General features: G+C 38.1%; 1 protein-coding gene across 7 annotated transcripts in view; it reads left to right on the top strand.

Annotated features, from left to right (window-relative positions):
* The first annotated feature begins 11,193 nt into the window (after window positions 1–11,193).
* The window catches only part of LOC108714237 (nuclear factor 1 A-type), a 229,730-nt gene continuing 213,992 nt past the window's right edge, over window positions 11,194–26,931 (top strand). Inside the window, exons 1-2 of one of the 7 annotated variants that reach the window (XM_018258267.2) lie at window positions 11,194–11,575; window positions 16,370–16,901. In XM_018258267.2, coding sequence (XP_018113756.1) covers window positions 11,549–11,575; window positions 16,370–16,901 — 559 coding nt within the window. In that variant the 5' untranslated portion in view covers window positions 11,194–11,548. Of the gene's footprint in view, window positions 11,576–12,817; window positions 12,930–16,369; window positions 16,902–26,931 lie in introns of those variants that run through there. The other 6 variants (XM_041590407.1, XM_018258266.2, XM_041590409.1 and 3 more) reach the window with 6 other exon arrangements.

The following is a 26,931-nucleotide window of genomic DNA, read 5'->3' as shown; positions in this document are numbered from 1 at the left end:
GATAAGGGTGTCGTTTTAATAGCCAGAATTAGTGCAGTGGCTCATTAATCATTAAGTAGTCATTCGAGTCTTACATACGTATTGATTCACATATAACCAGCCAGGTAGACAGTTGCAGGAGATCAATCAGCAATTTCAACGAATTAAGAACCCATTAAGATATTTTTCATCTTGGAGACTAGAAAAAACAAAATATATATATATATACATCTAATATATATTTACCTACAGCAATCACACATCCAGCAGTACACTATTACTTTAGATCTGATAACAAAACAAACACATTCATCCTAATTAGCAACCAGACAAGGGTAATTCACACAGGTAGTGGTAACTTTGTCTCCCTCCCTGCTCTGTTTGTATACAAGTCTAGCATGCGCTCATTTGTATCGATTAGTACAGCGTGCAAATAGATGGGAAGCGATACATTCCTTCTTTCCTCTATATAATCAGTGCAGCGCTAATCCAGCTCATGCGAGGGCTACAGTCGGTCGGACATTATTATTCTGTCATACTCTTGCAAACCCCCTCAGTGTGCATCTTCATATTTGTGTAGCTAGCTATGCAGTCACATATTCTACCAGTTTTGCAAAAGACTGTAATTGCCATATATAATGATTTAAATGAGCTTATTAAACGCACCTCTCTATGTATGTATCTAGATTTATCCATCTGTGTCTATCATCTGTCTCCATAAAACAGAAGTCAAATAACGACTGAATATATTATTTACTGGTCATTTATAGACGTAGAAATGAGGAGTGGCCCTGAAGGAATAAGGGTGTAAATGAATAATTATTACTTTTATTTTTGTTTCATGTTTTTAACTTCAAGGAGTTTGAAATTCGTGCAATAAAGTTCACAAACAGTTTCCTTTTCTGTCTGGTGCTTCATCATTAGCCCCAAACTACAAGCAATACTATAATAGGCCTGTAAACGTATATGTATATATAACAACAGGTCGTGGAAGAATATACTTTTACTACATTTACTGAGAAAGTAATTCCAACATGACCGAAACGTTGTAATTATTTTTACAATCGATATAATATCACTAAAAGTGACAGAAACATTGGAATTCAAATGGGACTTACTTTTCGACATTGTTGGGCACCCAGGCAATCTAGGGTGTGTGTCGTGGGGGGGGGGTCTAGATTTTTTTTCTTTCAATAGTTTTTATTTGAGTTTTGACATATTAAGAGAAATAATAAGTAGTTATAACATTTATGTTATAACATCAACTATTTGTGTAGAGAAGTGGAGTGAAGAAAGAGAGAGGAGAACAACAATAGAATCGGTCCTGTCTCAGTTTGGGGGGGTGTTTAGATTTTTATTAAAGTGTGTGTATGTAAAATTAACTACTGTAGGAAAAATGAAAGTGTTTTAAAGTAATGAAAATATCATGTAGTCATGCACTGGTAACACTGATGTGTTTGCTTTAGAAGCACTACTATAGTTCATATAAACAAGCTGCATGTGGCGATGGAGCAAGCCAGAATTTAAAGCTTTCCCCTAAACGTGCAATCTTTTACATCCTATGATTTTAGTGGTAGATTTCCTTATATCGTTTTAGAGTATAGTTCATCAGTGTCTAACCAAACTTGTATGGTAATAAGTGTCCTCAGGGAAACATTTACTAAGCCAATGAGAAAAGCTAAGGCTAGGAACGCGACTGACTATGTCCATGTGTACAGATATATTAAATGTAAGGTGTCTGTTCAAACTGGCCCTGGGTGTTCTGGTGACACGAGTGTGATTGTAAGCATTCAGGAAATAAATACAAATGACCCACAGACCAGTACATTAAATAATGTGAAGATGAAATAGTACGTTGAATTTGGAACAATTTAATAAGATATGACAATAAAGTGCAAGGCTAAATCTGCATCTGTTCTGGCCGCATCATAAAATCGCAGCTCCTGCTGTAGCGCTGGTTCTTGGCACCACATGCTGCTTTGGATTTAACCCCTGCACGTTACTACTATGGGACAATAAGTGCGTTTGTTTGAAAAGCAGATGCTTTAGCTGTCAGGACTCAGGCACACAAGCAGCTCTCTGTACACGATCGAGCTCATTCAAATTGTCACATTCTCCTTTGCTAGCAGTCACTTGGTGCTGCCTGTCCTACTTCTGCACGTCCATTCATTTGCCGGTCCGTTCCAACACACATGCCTTGTCTCGGTAGCATCGTCCATTGTGTAAATGCATAGCTCAGTCTGGAAACTGATATAAGTTGCTGGTACATGCGCTGGATCTGTTCTTAGCGAGCGCTGTCAATTGTAGGGTTTAGCGCATAGTCACCACACTGCCCAGCGACACGGCGTTCTGCTGCGCCTCTACACTGAACCCGTGTCTCCCTCCCCCATCCCACTTCAGTTATGGCCTAGCACAGAGCTGTGCGACGCTGTCCCGACCGAAGCCTTGCCATCCTCGGCATCCGATTGGCCAAGCCGCGCTGCGTGCTAACTATGCAAATAGCGAGCCAATGCGGAAATAAACACAGGGAGCTGCCTACGGATACACTGCAACTTCTGCAAAGTCTGCGAGAACCCGGGCAGAGGCGCAGTTGAGAAGCAGCCAACAGAGTCTGGATCACTCTCCCACTAATAAAGCTGAGTGCACAGAGAGCCCTTAGAGCAGGGATCCCCAACGTTTTGAACCCATGAGCAACATTCAGAAGTAAAAGGAGTTGGGGAGCAACACTACCATGAAAATGTTCTTGGGGTGCCAAATAAGTGCTGTGATTGGACATTTAGTAGCCTCTATGTGGATTGTCAACCTACATTGAGGCTCTGTTTGGCAGTATACTCAGATTTCCACAGTGTCGGACTGGCCCGACGGGACACCGGGAAAAAACCCGGTGGGCCCCGACCCTCGTGGGCCCCCGCCGGGCCAGGCCCCCTCCCCCGATGCTTGTTTTTTGAAAAAAAAAAAAAAAGGATCTTCGTGGATGCGCAGTGTGCGCATGCTTGCAGACGCAGCGCCGTGCGCGCATGCGTGCAGACTGAGCGCGGTGCGCACACAGAGGGGGCCATCGTGTGCGCATGCACACTGAAGGACGACGCGTTGCAGCAGGGGGACGGGGGTCTGTAGGGGGGCCCTGGACTGGAGTCCCGGTGGGCCCCGGGCCCCCCAGTCCCACCCTGGATTTCCATACTTAGATACCAAAACTTGCCTCCAAGCCTAGAATTCATAAATAAGCTCCTGCTTTGAGGCCACTGGGAGCAACATCCAAGGGGTTGGAGAGCAACATGTAGCTCACGAGCTTCTGGTTGGGGACCACTGCCTTAGAGTATGGAACTAATACATGCATATAGCCCATAATAATAATAAGGAAAAGAAGCTTCAAGGGGCTTTAGCTTCTTTCTTCCGGGTGCCGGGCGCTTCCAACTTTCTTACATTGGTTTTTATATTGAGGGGCTCAGCACATGCATCAACCCGACAGAACTATGTAACGTTTCTCAAGTACTGTACCTTTCCCATGACAATGGTACGTTGTTGTATGTATAAATATATATATATATATACAGTGGTTGTTAACCTGGGGGTGTGATGCAATATGTATTGTGGTGCGTCTCTAGCTAGAGGCATGGGAACTTGATTATGTAATTATACATAGAAATATTGTTGTATAAATGTCTAATTTTGTATTGCTTTATCAAACCTGGACTTTCGTTTGTCAGTTACTAAGATAGCTGCTGCAGAACTTCTTGGGAGCCAGAGCTGGCATATAACCAGATGGAAGGTATGGCAGTGACAGCAGTGCTCCCAAAGAGGAGATTTTCAGATATTTTCCACCTTGCCTGTAATGCACTTTCACTGGCTCGTTAATTAAGTGGTCACGGCAAAGTGATTTAACAAGCCAATGTGGATTTCCCCCCCTCCACCACAATTGGCCTTTTCCCACTCTATGCTGCATCTGTGCTTTCAGAAGGGTCTGCTAGAACAAAGTGTACATTTTATAGCATATCTCCAAGTCACAGCACCCACTTTCCAAAGGCAAAATAGTATAGGTGGTACTGCTAGAGCCAGGCCGGGCTGGAAATCTGTGGGTTCTGGCAAATGCCAGAGGGGTTGCTATAAGGTGCCATAGAAAGTCAGTATTTAGTGGGCTGGTGGGGGGGGGGGGGCTGATTGGGCCTCTGTGTACCTGAAATGCCAGGGCCTATTTTGACTCTCAGTCTAGACCTGACAGCTCCAGTTAAAAAAAAATACTGAAGTAGTTTTTATCTTTATGGCATCATGAAAGAAAATGTTATTTAAAGAAACTGCCCAATATCAAGTACAAGATTTCATGGTTACATTTGGAAATGTAATTGCAGCTGAAAGCAGTATCTGTTTATGCCTTCCAGTTCTCTGACTCCAGCAGCAGTATAACAGAGGTCAGCTGCCTTCTGCTACATTGTTTTAGATTGTTTTGTTTTGAGACAGCAGAGCAGACACTATAAACAGAGAGATACTCATTGTAATAGCTAATACACATAAGCATAATTTTAAAAGCATGTAATTTTATTATGCAAAAAGAGGTGTTGGGTAGAGAAGAGGAGTCCTTTATTTACTTGCTGCAGGGCAGGCAATAGATGTAGGGGAAATACTGTGTGCAGAAGTTTTGCATTTATTGGTTACATTTTAGCAAAGGAATCCTGGAAATGAGAAAACATATTTCCAATGAGAGGTGCCAGAGAGGCTTACAGTCCCTGAGTCAATGAGCCCTTGAATGTGCCTTGGCTGAGTATGAGAGCAGAGATGGCCTTCTTTAAACAGGCAAACATGCAACGTTGCATTTTATGCATTGGGAAAGTTGACTGGATATAATAATTCAGGTATGTAGAAACCTTTGTAAGATTTGGATGTGAGTTCTTTGTTTAACAATACTAGCTGCTGTGAGTTCAGCTTTTCTGCACCAAGATATGGGTGGGTTTCCTTTTCTTGCAGCATCTGGGGGAAAGTGCTGAGCGGTGCAGATCTGGCTGTGAGAGAAGCAGTGGGGAGGGGCGGGAGAGAGAGACAAAATAATAAGCGGTCTCAGTACAGCACTGGAACTGCATCATCGTCAGCTTAATGTGAGCCAGCAGCTTCTTGCTCTCCTCACAGGACGGAAGTGTCTAGACTACATGAGTGGCATTTCTATTAGCCAATCGATTTTGCAGCCTTTAGAGATTGATGATACCTCCATCCAATCCGTTGTTAAGATTGTATTTCGGGGAAGGTCCCGAGTGTGGTTCAAGGTCCCCTGGAGTGGGAAGGAGTCTGTGGCTGTATACTCTGCATGGGGCTGCAGACTGCAAAGTTTGGTGTGCGAGTGGTGAAATGTGAAGCCAAAATGACATTGTAATTGGCAGCATAGGCGGCTTTCTGTTTTGGATTAAAGTAAACATTGCTTGCAGTGTGTATGACATACAGTGTTCTGCTCCTGCACTCATTATTTTTAACGACTCAGTATTATAGTGAGCTATTAGAACATTTTCCATTTTCACCCCTGCCCCTGATCTGAACATGATGTTCTATTGTGCTCTGTCTATCTATTCTATTGCTGATTGCACATTTTCAGTTGTTTTTTTAAGCTTTTTTGTAAAATATTTTTCACAGAAATGCATCCACACATATAGCAGAAACTAAGCTGAACAGAGTACCTAAGGCAGAGAACTTGCACCCCTGCAATAGGCACCCCCCCGGTGCCTTTTGTAAAACTATAAGCTGCATCTTTCAAGAACATTACATATTGTAAAGCTGATGTCCCTACCTGTCCCACAGTAGCATATGGCCCAGGCTACAGGTCTGGACTGAGAAAAGAAATGGGCCCTGGCATTTCAGGTACACAGAAGCCCAATCAGCCCACACAGAGGCCCAAACAGCCCCCTAAATACTGACTTTTTTATGGCACCTTACAGCAGCCTTCTGGCATTTGCCACAACCCACAGATTGCCAGTCTGGGCCTGCCTGGCTATATACAACTGCATTGAACCTGTAGTAGGTGAAGGTATATTGGGTCTTAGATTATACAAAATATGCTATGGGGGTAGTTACAATTGAATCCAACCTGCAGAATTATGGATTATTTGATTTGTCTGGCTGTTGTTAGGATATACACCATACAGCGGATTGAGAGAGTTGGGTTGGTTTCTAGACTGAGATTCACAATTGGCACTAGCATTTTAAGACAAAAATTCTTCGTACAGCACAGTGTCGTTTAAAAATGCCTTTATTCACAATTTCATGGCAAACCTGGCTGACCAGGTTTGCCATGAAATTGTGAATAAAGGCATTTTTAAACGACAAGGTGCTGTACGAAGAATTTTTGTCTGGCTGTTCCTGGTGGATGATGGACCACTGATGGTACATGCACCTGGCTATTGAGAATTGAGGGTTAACTTGAGCTGACTCTTATTAGTTACTAGCATTTTAAGTGCATAAAGGCCACAGTGACCCAATATAAAGCATGGGTCTGTGTCATTTATTAGCAGCCCCTCTGACATTTGCCAGGTTCCAAATTCCCAGTCTAGGCCCTCTGTCGTTTGTCGCAATGTCCCTTCCCTTTTATTCGCTCAAATTTTCATCATCAGGACTGGAGCAATGGGGATTGGCACACAGGAAATTTAAAAAATGATCTTATCTCCTAGTACTTCTGAACCAATTTGGATGTGGTTGGGCAGCATGCCGCCCTAGGGCCCAGCCTTGGTGACCTTTCCACAAATCCGGGCCTGTCTGGGACTGGTTTGATTGCTCTGGATCTTCCTCCTGTGTGAATAAACTAAGTTGCTGACAGGCAGCATGTTTAAATGTAACTATCAAATATATCTACTGTTAAAAAGTAACAAAACATGTGCAAAAACCATTAAGGCTAATGAGCAAGATACAGGGCCCAACTGGAATGACTCAGGCACTACAAGCACTTATGTTCTATAATTTGCTTTTAGGCCAATCTGTGGGTTCTGTGGTGGCAAATGCCAGGACTGCTGTAAATTGCCATAGACAGTCACTATTTATTGGGGGGGGGGTTGATTTGGTCTCTGTGTACTTGAAATGCCTATTGGGCCTATTTGCAATCCCAGTCCAGACCTGATTGACCTGTAACACTCGTCACTGGTTGCGCCCGAGCTGCTCTTTGCGCACAACTGACAGTTTAGCAGAGCGCACGAAGTTGTGTTTTTTTCACTTGCAAAGTTCCTGCTGCCTAATAATCTATACTCGCGATGCCAAGTTAGGTTCAGAGCTACTTGTATAATTTATAGGCGAAGGTTTGAGCACAGTAAAGTTTGTGCATATAAAAGAGTGTAAATGCAGTGCCGGGCACGGTGCCAGGAGGAGTATGTATAGCGCAGCCCGGGAAGGAGCCTCCCGAACAGACTTTTCCAGCGGCCATTCAAGGCAAAGCCTACGCAGGACTCCTCGCTGATCCAACTTCATATTTCCACTTTCACAGCTCAATAAATTACATTTTTCTGTGCAGCGACGGATTGATTCGCTCTTTTTTTGCTCTTGCACCAGTTCCTCCACCCCAAAGCGTCTCTTTACTTAACCCCGAGCGAAAACAATCAGCTGCGCTGCGTATTGCAGTCACAGACCTATACGTGGAGCCGGACACTGTTTGCTTTTACAGTGGGGGGATTCATGTATCTGCCTAGTAATCCCTTCCGTTGTATCGCTGTAACTCCAGCGATTTCCCCCTCCTATCCGGTGTTTTGAATTGGTATATGCTTCCTCTTAAAAAAAAAAAAAAAAACTAGCGAGCGGCTGCGAGCCCATCCAGCCTTGTGAGTTGAACTTGGACGTGAAATTCTTAGCCTAGAGGGCGCACACTGTCCTCCCACATCCAAGCCGTACAAAGGGCGCCAAAGCTTCCTTCCCAGAATGTTTCCAGCCACAAGCAACTGCAAATCACTAAGTTAACTGTTGTGAAAAGTGAAAGTTTTTTTTCTCATTAACTGTATTACTCCAGTGACCCTTTTAACATTATAACATTATTTTATTTGCTGCTTTGTGTGCTGTGTCAGCGTTTACTACAATAATAGAAAATATAGTATCATCTATCTAGCTATAATCTATATATATATATATATATATATATATATATATATATATATATATATATATATATATATATATATACATACAGAACAAACAGTGTATCTGTATTTACAAAATGTGCAAAATAGCTAATCAAAATCATTTGTGCACAATATTTTCATTGTGACCATGATAGCCTGCAAGCTATAAAAAATCACTTGGATATCTATCATTGTAAAATATAGCCTTCAAAACAAACTTATTAAACTCATTCTAAATGGTGCTTAGTGGGTCATTGAAACTTGCATATTAAGAGAAATAAAATATAATGATAATAGAAATCATGTAGAGTTCAGAGACCAGTATAAAATCACTCTGCCTTCAGCTTCATGGCTCCATGCCATTCTCATATATTACAACAGGAAGTACAATATATACATATAAATATAATATTGTATATAGATATATCCTATGCTATTAATGATCCAACAAGGATAATACAATAAGATGCCAACTGATAATTCTGTACAACAACCCCATTAAAACCTTGCACTCCTTATAAAGTGTATGATGCCCAAATGCTTGGCATTTTTTCCCATAGACCAGGGCTATTCATCGAGAGGCCTTGTGGGTGCATGGAGATAGATATCCAAGTGATTTTTTATAGCTTGCAGGCTATCATGGTCACAGACGTCTATATATAGGACATTTAATACACACAAAGAAAATATTGTGCACAAATGATTTTTGATTAGCTGTTTTGCACATGTAAATACAGACACACATGCTCTTCCTAATACAGCCCCCAAATATTTAACAGTATGGGTATCAGCTCTGCGGTTTGGTATCAATGCATTGCTTGCTTCATAAACCAAATGGGTTAATTGTTAGCCACTGATGTATTTAAACTTTCATTTTTACTGTAGGGCTAGGCAGCAATTTGTGTGATAATTTTTTTCTCTCTGTGGTTTGGATAAGCATCAGAATATAAGCAGGCTAGTATCTAGGAAACTTAAAAGGATGAGGGTGTTAGCCAAAAGTAGACATAATTTTGTGGCCTTCCAGCACCTAGCTTGGATTTCCTGAAAAAACAGATGTAGTTTAATAAGCACAAAACACAGAAGAAACTAATACATATTCAAACAATTTTAAGTGGCCTGGGATGCTAAATCAACCACATACTGTACCTAAAAATGCCCAAATGTTGTGCCTTGAGCTTCCATATTAAATGTTAAAAACACTAAAGCAACTGTGTATCTTTTATTAAAAAAAAAACCAGTATTACTATTTTATGGGATTCACTAACCTGCGCGATTCCCCCAGAATATCATAAAATGTTCAGCCCTATGTTACACTGAGAAAACTGTACTTTGTAAATGCAATATTATTTAACTGTTTCATTAACAGAATAGTGCAAATGTGGTAGTAGGTAGTAGTTAAAAGAATACATGGTTGCAATTGTATGAGTTATCCAAATAGACACATAGAACTGATGTAACTAGGCCCCTATTTATCTGCCTACTAATTTTATACTAATAATTTTGTGCAAGTCTTTCTTGCATAAATATGTTATATGATATACAAAAAGGGGGGTTGTGGGAGCACTCAAAAGGCTAAGTTAAAGTATATTTAAGTATAATGGAAGTGCTACTTTTTAATACACATTCCCTGGTCCCCTGTCTCATAAGTAATTCAGTATATATGCAAGTGCATGTGTGTACAAAACAGGGGTTTTTAGTTACAATGTTATGATCATAAAGTTGATAAGCCACCATACCACGTCAAGGTAAACCCCACACGGTGGTCCCTAACTTGTTTACCTCTGGTCATAGTATAAAATATATATACAATATATAAAATATAAACATATAAATATGTTATATGCACCTACACACACACACATATTAAATTAGGCCTATGATAGTCTAGCACACATAAATGGAAGCAAATAGTAAACCACAAAGTAGATGCTGATTGCAATGCATCCAGTACAACTTCAAATCCTTATCCATTGAGAAACAGTGACTTTAGAGTACAAATGCAGCAATCAGTAATTTTGTCAATTACGTACAGGCAGCAACCATATTCTTAAACTGTAGTATGTTAACAAAAACGAAATAGCATGTACCTCATTAATTTGCCTTTTAAAGACAGCTGCTGAGCCCTGCAGTTCTGCAGAATATATGGCCCACAAAGTGGATGGATTTATATGGATATATAGATGACAGATAGGTAGATAGATGATATGTATAGACAGAGTGATTTATACATTCATATTTATGTTTGGCAGGATTATTTTAGTTGAGGAGATTAGTTGAATGAAACATTTGCAGGGCCTATGCTGCAGCTATTCTTGTAGCAGGGAAGCCTTGCATACAATATTTATACAATGCTATAAGAGAGAATCTGGTCTGGACATCTTAAACAGGCCGGGATGGGCGAATTTGTCCCGCTTCGTTTCGGCAAAAATTTGCCGCTGGCGAAATGTCGCAGACGCCCATTAAAGTCTACGGTCTTCAAAAAAAATTGTTGTTGTTTTTTTTACGCACGCCGCCATAAAAGTCTATGGGCGCAAATTTTGCGGCGAAATGAGGCAAAAAAATTCGCCCATCCCTACGAGGTCACATACGAATAAAAAGAATTCTAGTAAAAGCTTATTCCCACGTACCCCCCCCACACACACACACCTTGTCCTTAAACTTCACCTATATAAGCAGCACCCTGTTAGCTAAAGGGCCACTTCTGGGCTGCTCTCTCAGAGTGGCAGCTCTTTCCAAGTGCCATGTGCAGTGACCCAGAAAATGTGACAGTAGCAAACATTAGCAAATAACAAGTAGCTACACCGTACTATGCTAAGTGAAAATAACATTTGGGAAGAAGCCGAGGGACTGAGTTTGGGAGGGGAATGGTGGTGCAAGTGCCGGAAAGAGCTCGCATAGTTTTGCATTTAACCCCTACCCCTCCTCCCCTGCAAGTGTGTCAGCCACCGGCAAGACGGGACAGAGCTAGTTAAAGACCTCCTTTACCACTATATCATATGGGCTATTTCATCTATCGATCAGCCCTTTCACAGGATTAGACTTTGCTATCGGAGAGGGGGGGGCAAGGGGTGGGGGTTGGGTGTGTGAGAGAGCTGCAGGATCCGGAAAGTTATTCCTGCTTGCAGCAAGCTCCCAGCCTATAACTGTGTAGCACCAAGGCAGAGCCAGTGCAGCACAGGAAGAGACAGAGCAAGGGGGAATATTAGGAGGTGGGGGGCAGGGAGACAGAGGGCTGCGGGAGCTAAACCGGCCAGGGACGCTGCACCTTTAACGCCTTCGTACAGTACTGCACATGTATGAGGGAACTCTAGGCGGGGTTAAAGTTCAGCTCATGGAGCGGCTCAGCTGGCTGCACTTCGCAGAGTTGGAAATGTGAAAGCAAGAAGCAGGCTTGGTTTTTTTTCCCTCTCTCTCTCTTTCTTCCCCTTCCTTTCCCCCCATACACACCTCTGTAGCACCAACAAATCCCCCCGATTCTCTGGGCACCTCCAGCAGGAATGTACTCTCCGCTCTGTCTGACCCAGGTAAGCAGCTGTCTGTGTGGGACTGGGGGTGCGGAGCTGGGACAAAAGTAACTTTGCTGTTGCTCGCATTTTTCCTTGCGCACGGATTTCCAACCTGCGCCCCTCTAGCTGGTATTCGGGTGCTGCTGCCCTGAATCCTTTGGCTGTCGGGGGATGCTGCTAGTTGTGGTCATTTAAAAGCTAGACAGGACTTCTATGGCTACTGTTAGTGGACTAGACACATGGCGCCTCATTAGCAGTACTTTTGTGCAGCGTTGTGTCTCCTATGGGTGCTATGCGGTCCCTCTGTGGGTGTGGGCACGTGTCTGGGGGCTTGTCGGGTTTGGCAGGGCTGTGTGTGCGGCCCTGGGGCGGATGCGGGTGTATAAGTCTGGGAAAGCTACACTGGAGGGAAGAGACAATTCTTTAGTGAAACATTGTTATGAACACTGACATTGTTGCTAATATTTTACCCTGAAGTTTCTTTTTTGCCGTACAGTGTAATGGAATTGTAGTAAGTCATGCTGTACCTAGCTTTCACTTACCAGCACACACGTGGGTGCTGCTTGTACACTTCCTTAGAGGCAGGCACAACACACACACACACACACACACACACACACACCTTGTCATAGGACTGACAGATAAGTGCCATTAGGCTTCTAGTTCAATGACACTGTGTGAGTTTTGAGTGCTTGCCACATAAGGGGCCAGTGTGCTAATTGGGCGCAACTTCCAGAGTTTTGTGTACAGTTTTTGCTACTGCCATGGTTTGAGGGTCTTACAACAAAGTTATTGATTGCTGCAGACTATACACCCATGCGCACTTGTCAGCAGTACACTATGTGCTTGGTGACTTATAGATAAAAATGTAGCACTTATGAGTGTGACTGTGTGTGACATTTATGACTTGCAACATTGTACAACAAATGGGGCAGTTGTGAGTTTTAGCACAGCATGTGACATTTATGAATTGTCACCCTGCTTGTGGTACTAGTGAGTTGTTACATAAGAATGTGTGTATTTGGAGGTTGTTCGTGCCAGTGCATTGTGTATATGCTGTAATTGTGAGTTCCAAAACAATATGTCCTACATGCTCTACTTTATGTGGTTGTTTTGAGGTGCCGTATATTGTGTGCTGGTTGTCCCCAAGTGAGTTTTGATCCCTGTGTCAGTGTGTGTGTGTCAGTATTTGAGTGTGTGTGAGTATGGTGGGGGGCTGGTCCTGGCTATGCTGCTGTCTCTCTGTTCTCTGGGCAGTGCATAGCCGTCTCTCTCCCCCTCTGGTCGCTGCCTCACACATAGGGGGATGACTTCTTCGTGCAACTTTTTTTACCAAGCAGCAGATATTACCCTGTGCGGCTCAAGATCTGTGGTAGTATTCTTTCTTCTTTAGATGTGCTCTGTGGTGTTATAACCAGTGACATGGGGCTTGTGTGGGGGAGTTGGTTCGTCTCATGCCTATGTAGGCTTTACCCGTGGAGCCCTAAATGTTTTATTTGGAGCTAGTTATCCTTCTTTTTCTATATATTTTACAATCTCGAGCTAGTTATCCTTCTTTTACTAGACATCTTAAAATCTCGAGAGATTATCTTGTCCATATTGCTTCTTGTTCTTTTGATATTTGAAAGCCTTGCAAAAATGTCGGAGGGAGCAGTAGAACTGAACTCCAGCAGTTTAAGCCTTTAGGTTAGGGGTGTGGGACAAATTACTTTGTTCTGCTAACATATAATTGAAAATGAAATGATAGCACATTTTAGTATTTTTCTACGCCACTCAAATCATAAAATATTCTAAAGCAATATACCAGTATATTTCATATAGAAAAGCAAAGTATAATTCTGCCGTGTCACGATTTAACTTTTTGGGCTTTTTTTGGGGGGGGGGGGCTATGAAAAGCATTACTAAATATTTCCCTTTGCTGCTTTTTGGAATTTTCAAAGTGATTGTGTATAAAGCTAATAATAAGCTTTGGGAGTGGGACACTAGTGTAGGCCTGAAAATATTCCAGAATCGCTGGTGTAGTTTAAATCCTAATTTTGGGCATGTGCAAAAATCTCTTTGGAAAGTTAAACTTTAACTCATAAGAGGCTGGTGAGGAGAATATTTGGCCTGTTGGCAATGGCTTAAATTGTGCATTTTTATTTCCCCAGATTTGCATGATAAATAGACCACATTGTTTTTTTTACACCGCAAGTCATTTATAATGCGAGCCTTTCTCTTATTGCACTGAGCAAGAATTTATGCCAAAAAGGTATTTATGTAAAATAATCTTGTACAAATGTAACCATGTAGTATTCCTTTTGGGAACCTTAAACTACAAAGCAACCTGATAAAATCTGGGTACTGGCCTCTTTCTGTTTTATATAAGGACACATACAAAAAAAGTTTTAAATATAATTTTCTTAACTCTATGAATGTTCAGCTCGTAACAAGGGGATTTTCAGTAAATATAAAGGGAACAGAGAGCTACAGCTGAAACCCCAATATATTTTATGGGAACTGTTTGAAAAATGCAACATGATTAAACCTTCTATAGTTACAATTATTAATTTACCCTTTCCTTTATTTTATAATTGTTTGGATTACATCTTTGATGGCTGCAGTAGCGACAAGGTCTGCTCACTCTCCCTGGAGTGTTTAAACCGAGATTTACTGTACAAACGAGTGCAGAGTCGAGCATGCTACCATATTAAGTCCTGAAGCAACTTTAACTTGTATAGAAGACTTAATTACGCTCAGGAAATATGAAGTTGATCACATAAAACCTGACAGTTAACAGTTTGTTCTTTCCACGAATACAGACTTTAAAATAAAATACCATGAATACATTATAGGACTGTTGTTAGATTATAAATATAATGAACTAAAATGGCCATTTTGTCCAAGGACCGTGCAGATTCTGGATTTGTAAAAATAACTTTATTTATTAAATAGTGATTTTTTCAATTTTTTTTATATATTTGTTCTTTAGTGCAAAAAATAAATTAGTAGAAAAAAAGTAATTATAAAGTACTAATGGAAGACATATCATTATGATTTTTACATTCTCATCTGATGTTCATAAATTGTTTGATAAAGCAGGTATTTATTAAGGCTGTCTGAAACTGAGCATGGTAGTCTCGTCTCTGGTACTGAATAATTAATGCATAGGTTAGAACTTATAGTTTTTTATTTCACTTGTAGATATAAATATTAAACATGTTTCTCTTGCACTCTAACTGCCTCTCGAAATAGAAAGTGACATGTACTGTACACAAACAAAATGTAAAATTCTAATGAAATGCCTTTTTAAAAGCTGAAAATGGCACCAATCTGTTTTCTTTTTATCATGGATTTGGCAAAAAAAAAAAAATAGGCCTAAAAATACTGTGTAACAATTTAAGCTGATTTGACTAAAATATGCTACTGTTTTGTAGAGGGTTCATCTGAGTACACAAAATGTTTACAATTATTCCTCTATCCTTATTTTTAATGAAAAGCCTAAATAATCAGTCTAGCTTTATTAGAATCTGCAAATGAAGTATATGGAATAGTTGTTGTTTTGTATACTATTTACAAATAGAGTAATTATATTTCATATTAGAATGTTAACGAATCCTCTCTATGATTACATTTTAACATTGGTCTAACTTTTCTAAGTATATCTGTGCCAAAGTTTTTCTCAGGAACATGGATGCTAGGCCTTACTTGAATTCATTTGTGTGTGTAATTTTCTTTTTTAAATATTTTTCTCTTCCATTCTAGTTTTTGTAAGCCTACCACAATTTTTTCGTTAGACCAACCAAGTCTGCAGGTCTGGAATATTGCAAAAGTTTTTTAAGCACTTTAAAGTAAACTGCATACCAACAAGCAGTTACTCTTACTGCTAGACTAGAAACATGCAAAATGCTTAAATAACATAAAAACATAACTCGTAGTGTTACCCAGAACATTTTCCTAGTATTTTCTGCACTTTTACTACCAGTGCTGTACAGTATGGAGATTCTATCCTATGCAAAGTGTTTCTGTTGAAACTTGAAAACATTCTTCATGCTGCTGCACGGAGTGCTTTGCCTATACCATCTTAAAAATGCATTATATTTTTTGTATGTTCAGTCTTAAAACACACTTCTATTTATGAGTAAAGAAATAAAGTGGTTTATGTCGTAAGTTTGTGAGACTGTATTGCAGCTACTACTTTGCTAAACTGAATAGCTTGTATGTCCTATTCACCCCCCCCCCCAATTTTATTCCTTTCAATTCTCATACTGCCTATTTTTCTTATGCTATCTTGGCTGCTGCAATCATGATGGGACTAAACTTAGATAAGGCTCTGCCCAAGTGTTAAATAGATGTTGATTTAATTGTATGCCACGTGTAGGTAAGAAATAATTTCTGTGTGAGCAATAGAAAGATATGGGAAAGGTATAGATAATGGTTCCCAGGATTCCTCATAATAAAGGTTAGCTGTAGTTTTTACAGCAACCATGAAAGTTTTACTGCTCTATTGATTTGTGGGTGTAAACTCATCTTACATTGCATTTACTGTGCCTCTGATTTCCACTCTGAAATATTGATTGTTGTGCATTTGCGGAAAAAAGGCCTTTGTGTCCAACTAACAAGAGGACAGGGCAAATGCAAAATAAGACACCACTTTTATTAACTTTATAAATGAACACTATGTCCTCACATCACCTTCATCTAAATACATTGTTTTCATAACAATAAAAAAACACTATGTGCATTTAACTATTTTTTCTTTCATGTCAACATGCATTATCGTGTGTGTGTGCTTTGTCGCTTAAATCATTTTGCCTTTCTTTGATCCATTAGGATGAGTTCCATCCCTTCATTGAAGCACTACTTCCTCACGTACGTGCATTTGCTTACACGTGGTTCAACCTGCAAGCCCGAAAAAGAAAATACTTCAAAAAACATGAAAAGCGCATGTCAAAAGAGGAGGAAAGAGCAGTGAAAGACGAATTGTTAAGCGAAAAACCAGAGGTCAAACAGAAATGGGCATCCAGACTCCTGGCAAAATTGAGGAAAGATATTAGGCCAGAGTACAGAGAGGATTTTGTGCTCACAGTTACTGGGAAAAAACCTGCATGTTGTGTTCTGTCCAACCCCGACCAAAAGGGCAAAATGCGAAGAATTGACTGTCTTCGTCAAGCGGACAAGGTCTGGAGGCTAGACCTTGTAATGGTGATTTTATTTAAAGGTATTCCACTCGAAAGTACTGATGGTGAACGACTTGTAAAGTCTCCACAGTGCTCTAATCCTGGTTTGTGCGTACAGCCCCACCACATAGGAGTTTCAGTCAAGGAACTCGATTTATACTTGGCATACTTTGTACACTCAGCAGGTAAGTGCCTTTTTTTTATTAGGTTAAATTTTTTTGTTTCTTCCTCTGGTTCAGAATTGCATGGCCAATGATATTAAATTGAATATTTTTTTTCTCCATTGCTGTACATAATACATGGTGTAACTGTCTCACACAGTATTATTTCTACAAAGGAATGCATTATGCAATTTGGACATATCCATGAGCAACACCTTAAGAGCTCTGATTTAATGCATAGTAAAACTGGTGTCATATTTTCTGACATTAGCAATGGTAAGTTTATCTCCTCTCTATATTTGTAAATTTGTGTGTATCTATCTGTAGATACACATTTACTTACATATAAAAGTCCTGGAAACAAGGACATCAGTAAGTGGAGCCTGATGCACTCCTTGTAAGATTTATTATTTAGATGTTTAATAAATGAAAAACTGCAATCAATATAAAGGAAGTAGCTGCCATTTAATATCTGCATGTACTTTAATAAATTGCTAGAGCATCAACATCCTTCTTCTCTGTCAGGGCATACAAGCAATGTTAAAGGCCACCTAGTAAACAGACTGTTTATCAGTTTAAACGCCAGGGTAGTTGTAAACCAATTACTAAGAAAACCCATGTACGCCTATAGAATTTACATAAGGTTTGGGTGTTTTGTTCAGATGAACTGCTTAATACATATGACCAGTATGTCTTTATAGCCATATTTGAAAAGTCCAAGAGTACCATAGAAATTGCAGGAGAGACTTGTGTATGTAAAAGGAGTTTCAAATGTTCTCTTGACTGTTACACCTCTTCATCCAAAATGTTGGTGTAATCTGTTGTAGTGATGCCACATTAGTGGATTGTCATCGGCAAATATTTTATTATACATTTATTGTTGTATGCTGGCTACCATAGCAGATACCTAGCAGCAACTGTTTAGCGAGACCTATCTGGGAAGTTTGTTGCACCGTATCTTGTGAAACAGTTTATTCTTAATGTGATTGCTTTGTCTTTATTTAACCTTTTGAGGGGACTTTGATCATGCTGCATTGCATGCTGCCATTATACCCACAGTGTGGCATAGATCAAATAGGGAACCTAAAAATGTTCAATGAACAGCGCCAGCATGACGGTATTATTTTATATTTTGCCTCCATAGAGTCTATGTTTGCAGGTACTTGAAGCATTAAAAGTATGTAAAAGTTGTATCAAGAGCCATGTAACAGACAAAGTTAAAAAGAGTCTTGAAAAAGAATACAGATGGAACGAATGCATGCTTGCAGTATACTTATATTCACTGACTGCACTATTTTGACACTATTCATTTATTCATTGTATGTAATGGTCTTTTTCTTAGTTTAAGAACTTAAGCCACTGGCTTCTGTACTTATTGTAGAGTTGTGTAGTATGTTGTTTTTCAATGTTATCTGTGTATTCCTGTCTATTTATCTAGAGTATATATCTTTATATCTCTGTATTTATTTTTCTTTGTCTCTTGATCTGCCAGTCTGCACACTTATTGATTTTTTAATTTGATTTCATGTGTATATATATATATATATATATATATATATATATATATATATATATATATATATATAATCATTTATGCATGTACTTAATGTTTATTTGAGTAGTTTGAGAAGTAGGATTTCAGAATTAATAACCTAACATATTTTCCTTGTTAAGAAACACTGAAAACTTTCATGCTTGGATGGACTTAAAGGTGCAAGCAAAAAGTTTTGAGACTGACTAATTGGAGAATTCTATCTGTTTAAACAACAACAGATGTAGAATTTTCATGCTTTTAAATTTATTGGGTTTTTACATTTTCAGTTTCTACACACATGTATCAAATGACACTTGGAAACCTTAGTTTATTGTAGGGGACTGTTTTTGCTTGTGGGAGTACTACAGAAAAGGCAAATTTATGGCTTTTCCATAAATGAATGATCTGTATCAGAATGAGGAGTTAAAACAGGCACGTGGCAAGGTCATATTTAAGTTGTTAAGGTCATAACCTTTGCTACAAAGCAGTTGACCTTGTAGATAAAGTTTAACCTTTGATCATTAGTAGCCAGTCAACCGTAAAGCCATGGAGTTTTACATCTGTGGTACAACTTTTGCAAATGTGGACAGGTTAGATGATTAATGTAATAAGGAAGCATTTTTTTTAAAAAAAAATTGTAAATTGAGATTTGTAGTGACTTTGGGATTTAACCGTAGACAAGTATTAGATGGCTTTATATTGTGGCAAGTAAAAGATTATACTAAATATCTCATACTTTCTTTGATCAAAGAGGGGCTCAGCGCTAATTCAAAAGCAGTTTTTAATCCCAATAAATAAATAGGTCCAAATATTGAGAGATTATTTAAAGAATGCACAAGTTCTGTAAGTAGTCAAGATACCGTCACAAAATTGAATAATTCTGCTTATTTATTTTCTGAAATTAGCAGAGGAGCATAAAGACACAATATGTTTGATGTCTTTATTTTACTAGTTTTATTGTGCAGAAATAAACATGTCAGAAAAAGAGACTTGGTGCTGACAGAACAGTGTAATGTAGTGTTAACATATATATTTATTCCAGATCAGAAAGGAAGACATGTAGGCCTCATTCACAAATGGGTTTTGGTGGTCATATTTAACATATAGAATTCAATTTGGACAATTGTCAAAAAACATACGTATGAATTTGATGGGAAGGCAATAGAATTCTTTTTTTGAGGAAGTGGGACATGATGTGTAATATCAATTAAACATAATCAGGACATAGTTTTACAGAATTTTTCTTGTGCTGCTATTGAGATGCATGTATGTATGTAATTTATAAAGCTCTACAAGGATATTAAGAGCTGTACAATCTTGGGGTGTACAAAAGTATGCACGGGGAGAGAAGCATTATAATAAATTAAATAAATGTTTTATACTTAATTAAGTGCCATGTGGTAAGAGCCACAGTAGTAAGGAGGTACCTGCGCCATACAGCTTACAATTTAAGTGGGATATATGGCCCAGTTTTTATAAGGTGTGAAAGTTCATAGTTCTGTAGCCAAAAATCAATTTCACCAGTTTAAACAGCCTGATAGTCTTAAATTGTACTTATTTGTGAAGATTTGTGGGGCTGAGCTAATCCGTTAAATCCAGGTAATGAAACCATATTAAAATCAGACATTTAATTTTAGTAATCCTGGTGATTACCCCACTGCATCTAGTATTTTTATTTTTCCAGGAAATATAAATAAATTTTATTAAAATTCAGTAACTATCTATAGAACTAAACCACCCCAAACACCAAAGCCTGGAAATGAAAGTTAATCAACAGGTAAAGGTATCCAGATTACACACCTGTAAGTGTTTATAAGTCTGCAGTACATAACACACAATATAACATAACACAGACAGTCTATTCCAATATTTTCCTTTCTTAAAGCCTTGGGTGAAATAATGCTTTTGTCCTTATTTCAGCTGAAGGCAAACTAATACCTTATTGGTCATGGTGTGCCAAATTTTACCTTTATTTTGGCACCACTCTTGCAGTTCCATCACGTAATGATATTGAAGCCCATGATGTGCAGATTGCCCAGATGGTCATGTTGGCAGAGATTGATAGAAATTATGCATATGGCTAGGGGGATCATTATGACACATTCTAATGTTGTATTGAAGTTGCAGTTGTTATTAATATTATTAATAATGTGTAGCAAGAAAGTCAGTTTTGTGAATCCTTTTGAGAAATAATTATATTTAAAAAAAAATATTTTTGGTCTTAAATGTCAGTTTCCTCTGTTACTAAAAGGTTTAGGTGTTTCTCATGTTGTTTAAAATATTCCGTATGAATACCATATAAATAATATAAATCACAATAGGTGAGTGTGTAAACTTCCTATGCACAATTATTGAAGCATAGCTTCCTTTGAGGTGTGTGCTTTGTGGACTTTGCAGTGCCAGTATATATTGGTGCAGTCTTGTGTTGATGAAAAAATTTATTATTTAAAAGGTCTCTATGAAGAGTATTTTTTATCAGAAAAATGGACATGAGTTTTCAGTATAATCAGACTGGATCACCATTCGTGGCACAAGGCTGTGAATATCATCCATACTTTGGTGCTTATTACAGTGGATAAATAATTGATATAAACATTAGACAAAGTTGGTTTATAAAAAAAATAAATATACAATCTAAATATTAAAAAAAGTAGTAAATGTTGTCATACATCAAACTGTAGACGTTTCATGCTTTTATACGGGTTATGAAGTGAATTCCGATATCCTAATTTGTTACAACAGGGGTTCAATATATATTATAGTACACAGGATTCAATAGATTTAATAGATTCAAAATAGTCACACGTATAAAAATTGTCACTCTCGTCAAAATTGTCGCGTGTCAAAATAATTTTGAGGCCTATTGACTTCAATGCATTTCACAAATTTTTCGCTGTTTTGCAAGTTTTTCAGTAAATACGCAAAATTTTTGCTGAAATGCCACAGATTCTCCAATCACTAATCAGTAGCTCTCAAGATACTGTAACAAATAGCTTAACTAAATTACCCTTCTGTTTCATGCTTTTCATTCAGATTTTTATTCTGTTAAGGTACATAAGAAATAGTTATTTCTTATATATAGCAATATAAATTCTTTCATAAATTAATATAATTATTAAGTAATAGTTTCCATGGAACAGAATACTAACAATACTTTTATGGATGTAGATCATAATGGGACTACATCACTAAGGGCAGGACTAGATGAAGCGCTTGGACCTGACACGTCGCAATGCGACTAAACGCATGTGACGTGTCAGATGTTTTACAGAAAACAGAAGTGAAGGAGAATCGCAGGAAAAAACTATATTGATCCGACTGTTGGATGAAAACGCAGCGCCAAAATTTTGTCGGGATGCTTAGGGTGCTACACTTGAACAGTGAGGGTGGAATTCTCTCTCAGAGGTGGCCTACAGGCACCAGGAATTGTTCCTTTTTTAACATGGGTTCAGTCAATATTTTTTACTCTTGTTTCTCATTATTTTGTTGGTTCTTGTGAGGTAGATAATTAGATTACCAGTGATGCATGGGTTGTCAAAAAGTCAACCCACATCCAACCCTAAGCTGCCCTCAAACCAAAACCCGGTCTAAACTAATGTACCATTTTCTCATTGATTATAAATCCACATCGACATTCCCATCGCTGAGGTCCCTGGAGGAGCCAGACGTGGCTAAAAAAATGAAAAACAACAGATTAAATGACTGCTGACATTTTAGGCACAATCCACTAAAAAAGTGTTGCACTGGCCCAATCCCACCTGACCCTTGGGTTTCAGGCTCCATTCAACATTTTACTGCACAGAAAATCCCCCTGTATAATGGGCTTCTGCTTACCTGTGTGCTAAAACAATATGCCAAAAAAAAAGGGTGACAGGAAGGTTTGTTTATGCAATTTTATGGAAGCCTCTGAGCTACAGACACTAAAGGGTACATTATACCCTTTATATATGAAAAGATAGCAGACAGGTGTGAAATATTAGTGGGCAGGTCGCCTTTGTTTGTTTAGTAGTTTTTTAAGTTAATGCAGATTTCACTGGGATTTAATGTTTATTATATTCAGTTTCAAATAACAATAAATGAGTACTAAAAATAACAATAAATGAGTACTGTTTAAAAAGAATTGGTCACAAATACATTAGTTCTACTTGTAATTCCTGTCATCATTCTTTTAGACGCATTTGTCTGGATCTTTTTTGCGAGTAAAGTAAAATCAAGCATTTGAGGAAGCTGTTTACACTACTTTTACTCTTACAATGATTATGTATTGCTGGTAAGAATTATAATGAAATCAAGTCAAATTTATCATAAGTAATTGTTTAAAGGGGATGTTCACTTCAGTTCTATCCTGAATTGTTTGACTTGTTTTGTCGAGAGGGTAGTTAGCAAAGTTATTCTAGTTGCTTTGTATGGATTTACAATTACTTTTCCAGAACCAGGAACAGTCTTTCTCCAGAGCTGTACTTCTGCTCAGGTTATGTGCAAAGTGTCAGCTAGTATGTACTGACTACAAACCACATACTTCTCTGGTATATAGCATGGAAATATAAACATTTTTCGATGTATCCATATTGAAAAAAAAATTATTTCAAAAGGGCAGGTGATTTAAAAATATTTGTATGAAGGTGAATGTCCCCCCTTTATGGTTGCATGCCTAGTGTTAAACGTTTTTATATTTGTATTCGCAATTCACCTTGCTGCGAAAAAACAAGTTTTATAGACTTTTTCAAATGGCATTGATTACTTTATACTGACCCAGCCATACTATCTGTTGTTGCAGGGGCCAGCGCAATGACCTGTAGCAGATTAAGCTTGAATAACTGTACATGACATCAACAGGCAAAGATGCCTGTGTGTGAGTGTTCTTATAGGAACATTATAATGTTAAAATCAATTTACACCCATAGGAACAAACTATTGATTTTATTGCTCATGTTTTGGGTGCCCCGTAAAGTCTCTGCGTGGAACTGAAAGCTGTTCTTTGCAGGTTGCTCGCTCATATTCATTTGGCTATTTTCAAATCTTACTTCATGGAGTTTATTGCTAAAGTCAATGGCATGCGATTGGTCACTGTAAAGTCCCAAAACTCTTGCGTCTAAACCAGTTTACAGCAGGTGTTACATTTTCACCAATGCAATAGAATTCTCTTGTTGTGACAAATTTACTCTGACATGACATGTTCCTTATAAAAAAGAATGTTAATATAAATACAGTTATGCAAGGAAGTCCTTTCCCAGGTAATTTGCAGTATATTTGTTATTTTAATAGCTATACAAACGTACTTTACACTCTGTTAGGAAAAGATACATTGAAGTTAAAGCATACTTCTAAATATGTTATTTTTACATGTAAATAATCCTACAAATGTCACAGTAAAATTGTGGTTACTTCTTTACAAACATGTCTATAGAAATCTCCCCAAAATTCACATTAAACTCTAGACCTGCAACCATAAAAGTCACATTTTAAAAATATAAAATCTACAAAGCATGCGGGTTACGTCTGCAAATACCAGACCACTGGACATTCCCTGAACGCAGCTAATGTTGAAATAGGATGAAGCTCTCATTTTGTTTTAGGCAGCAGCGTTGCAGTTTTTCTGTTAGAGAGAGCCAGTTTCAAGTAACTTTTGAGAAAGAGCTCTTTGTAGTTGATTGCTGCCCAACAACATCGCTATTGTTAGGAGCCTGCCGGGGAAATATCGTCACGGCAATGCTAGTATTGTGCTTTTTTTCACATTTCAAGTTCTAAAAATGCCTATAGGAGTACAAACTTTTTTTAAGGGTTGTCGTTTTCCCCGGGCATGATGCTCGGGGTATTACAGGTTACCATACAGCTTAATTGTAAACTCATTGTGTAATGTGCTGAGCATAGTTGGTGGAGCATGATATAAAGACGATGGGTGCAACTTACTGAAGATACGTGCACATAGACCTCATACATATCCATGTATTCAAAGTGATTCATCTGGCTAGTTGTGCTGTGTATTGTTTTACTATGGCAATTGCAACCCTTAATAGATACCATGTATTGTGGCGTCAAGTATCCATCTGGATAGTTGTGCTGTGTATTGTTTTATTATGGCAATTGCACCCCTTAATGAATACCATGTATTGTGGCGGCAAGTATCCATCTGGATAGTTGTGCTGTGTATTGTTTTATTATGGCAATTGCACCCCTTAATAGATACCATGTATTGTGGCGGCAAGTATCCAAACATTTTCTAATAATGGCCAAATCGGATCACTTATACAATATCATCTCCATTCATCTTCATGCAATACCATTTCCATTTTACCAATCTTACCAGGTTTTACATTGGAAAGTATCTTTACCTTTACCAATTGGATCAAACTGTGTTTCATGAAGATTATATGGAATCACATGATGCTTCTGTCGCTGGCAGCAAAAATGAGCTGCATGAGGGTTTGAAGTTGGGCAGTTATAATAAGAGGCAGAACTCAGGCATGCAAAAGTGCATTATTATGATGGATAATCTGTTTAGAAAGTAGGAAAGTAATACTACTTATCACTTTTAATCTTAAACCTGGTTAGCATGCCTTATATTTTGAAATGTTAGGAAAAATACACAATACTCATTATTTGATGTCAAAATAAGATAACAGTTATCTTAGGGTTCCACCTTAGGAAGGCCCATTGACATGGAAATAAAAACAAAAAATCATCATCCATACCTATCACTTTTAATAGATTTTATAGTTGTCCAGTTTTATCTTCGAAAGTGTCAGAAATAGCAAATCGTATAAAGTGTGTGAGTGGATGGATATTAAAAAGAGTTTAATAATGAATGTAAAACTGTGTTAATGTTTTAAAACAAAGTGGTTCATCTTTCATTCTATGCAATATATGTTTCTATAACAGAATTACATTTACATTGGCTTACAATTAGTTGGATCCTTTTTTTTAAAGTTGATAAAGTTTTCTAGTATGGAAGGGGTTCTGCACCATTGAGTTAACTTTTAGTATGACATAGGGAGTGATATTCTGAAACAATTTGTAATTGGTTTAAATGTTTTATTAGTTTTACATTTTAAGTTATTTAGGTTTTTATCCTGCAGCTCTCCAGTTTGCAATTTTTGCAATCTTGTTGCTAAGGTACAAATTACCCTAGCAACCATGCATTAATTTGAATAAGAGAGTGGAATATGAATAGGAGAGGCTTGAATAGAAAGATGAATACTAAAAGTGCCAATAACAATAAATCTGTAGCCTTACAGAGCATTTGTTTTTTAGATGGGGTCAGTGACCCCCAGTTAAAAGCTGGACAGAAGAAAAAGGCAAATAATGAAAAACTTTAAAAAAATAAATAATAAAAACCAAAATAAAAGTTGCTTAGAATTGGCAATAACATGCTAAAAATTTGTGTAAAAGGGGAACCACCCCTTTAAATCAGATACTTTTAATTGCCGGGATTTTGGAACAGTTGACATAAGATTGCAGTATGTTTTACAGCCTTACAACATAAACAGTTCACATAGCATGGCACTGAGAAAGACTGATCAAACAAACTATTTTGACCGACTGGCTTGGTCAGAGCAGAAAAAAAAATGTAGATGCGCATGTTGTCTGTGCAATTACAACAAGAATCCACTGACTATTTTGGCAACATCATGTGTAGATCTTTTGCAAGATATTAGATCAGACATTAAAATGACAAATTAATCAGAAACATAGAGCAGGGAAGTGTTGTTCTGCAGTGAATGTACACTGAATCCATTTTTTGTATTCCAGACCATTGAAATATGATTTTTTTCTTACATGTGCTGTCTTGAAGAAGGTATTCTGTGTTAAGGAGGACTATCATTATTATTATTATTATTATTATTATTATTATATAATAACACAGCTGTGTACAATAGATTGGTGTATACATAAACATACATGCCAAAATATGACCAATAACCAATACAAGAAGGGCCTGCTCAAAAGAGCTTACAGTCGAAAAGTACAAAGGCCTAGTAATTTGCATGGAATATTTACTTTTGTAGAGTGCATAAAAGGAAGTGCATATTTTTGATATTTGAGACTGTTTGAACATATAAAAGAGGGAGTGTGTATTTGAGAGTGAAACAAGACAGCTGTGATGGTTTGTTGTGAAAGTGTATGCAGATGGTGGGAATAGAGGTTGGAAGAAAGAAATGCATGGCTGAGCCATGTAAAAGGGCTAAAAAATGACTGTCTCTTAAAGCAACATTAGTGTCTGTTCTCTGTAGTGAGATAATACTTGAATGGTGTCTGCCTGGCAGCTTTTTGGCTTGTGGCAAGGGACTCTTACTCATTAAACCAAGCTCTGAGGCCATCTGTAGTCCCCACTCTGTACATTTATCTGTAAAACATGGGAGCAGAGATACACAAATGTTTATCTGACATACCAGCAGCTATACTTTCTCAATTGTTTCCACCAAATGCATTCATTAAAAAGATAGTATTTTTTAGTACTTTGTGCTGTTCTGTTTCCTCACTATCCCGTATGTTATCCCTTTCATTAACTCTTCTACCATT

This window comes from Xenopus laevis, chromosome 4L (genome assembly GCF_017654675.1).
Source record: "Xenopus laevis strain J_2021 chromosome 4L, Xenopus_laevis_v10.1, whole genome shotgun sequence".
In the NCBI taxonomy this organism is placed as follows: Eukaryota; Metazoa; Chordata; class Amphibia; order Anura; family Pipidae; genus Xenopus; species Xenopus laevis.
This window is presented reverse-complemented; position numbering and strand designations above follow the sequence as displayed.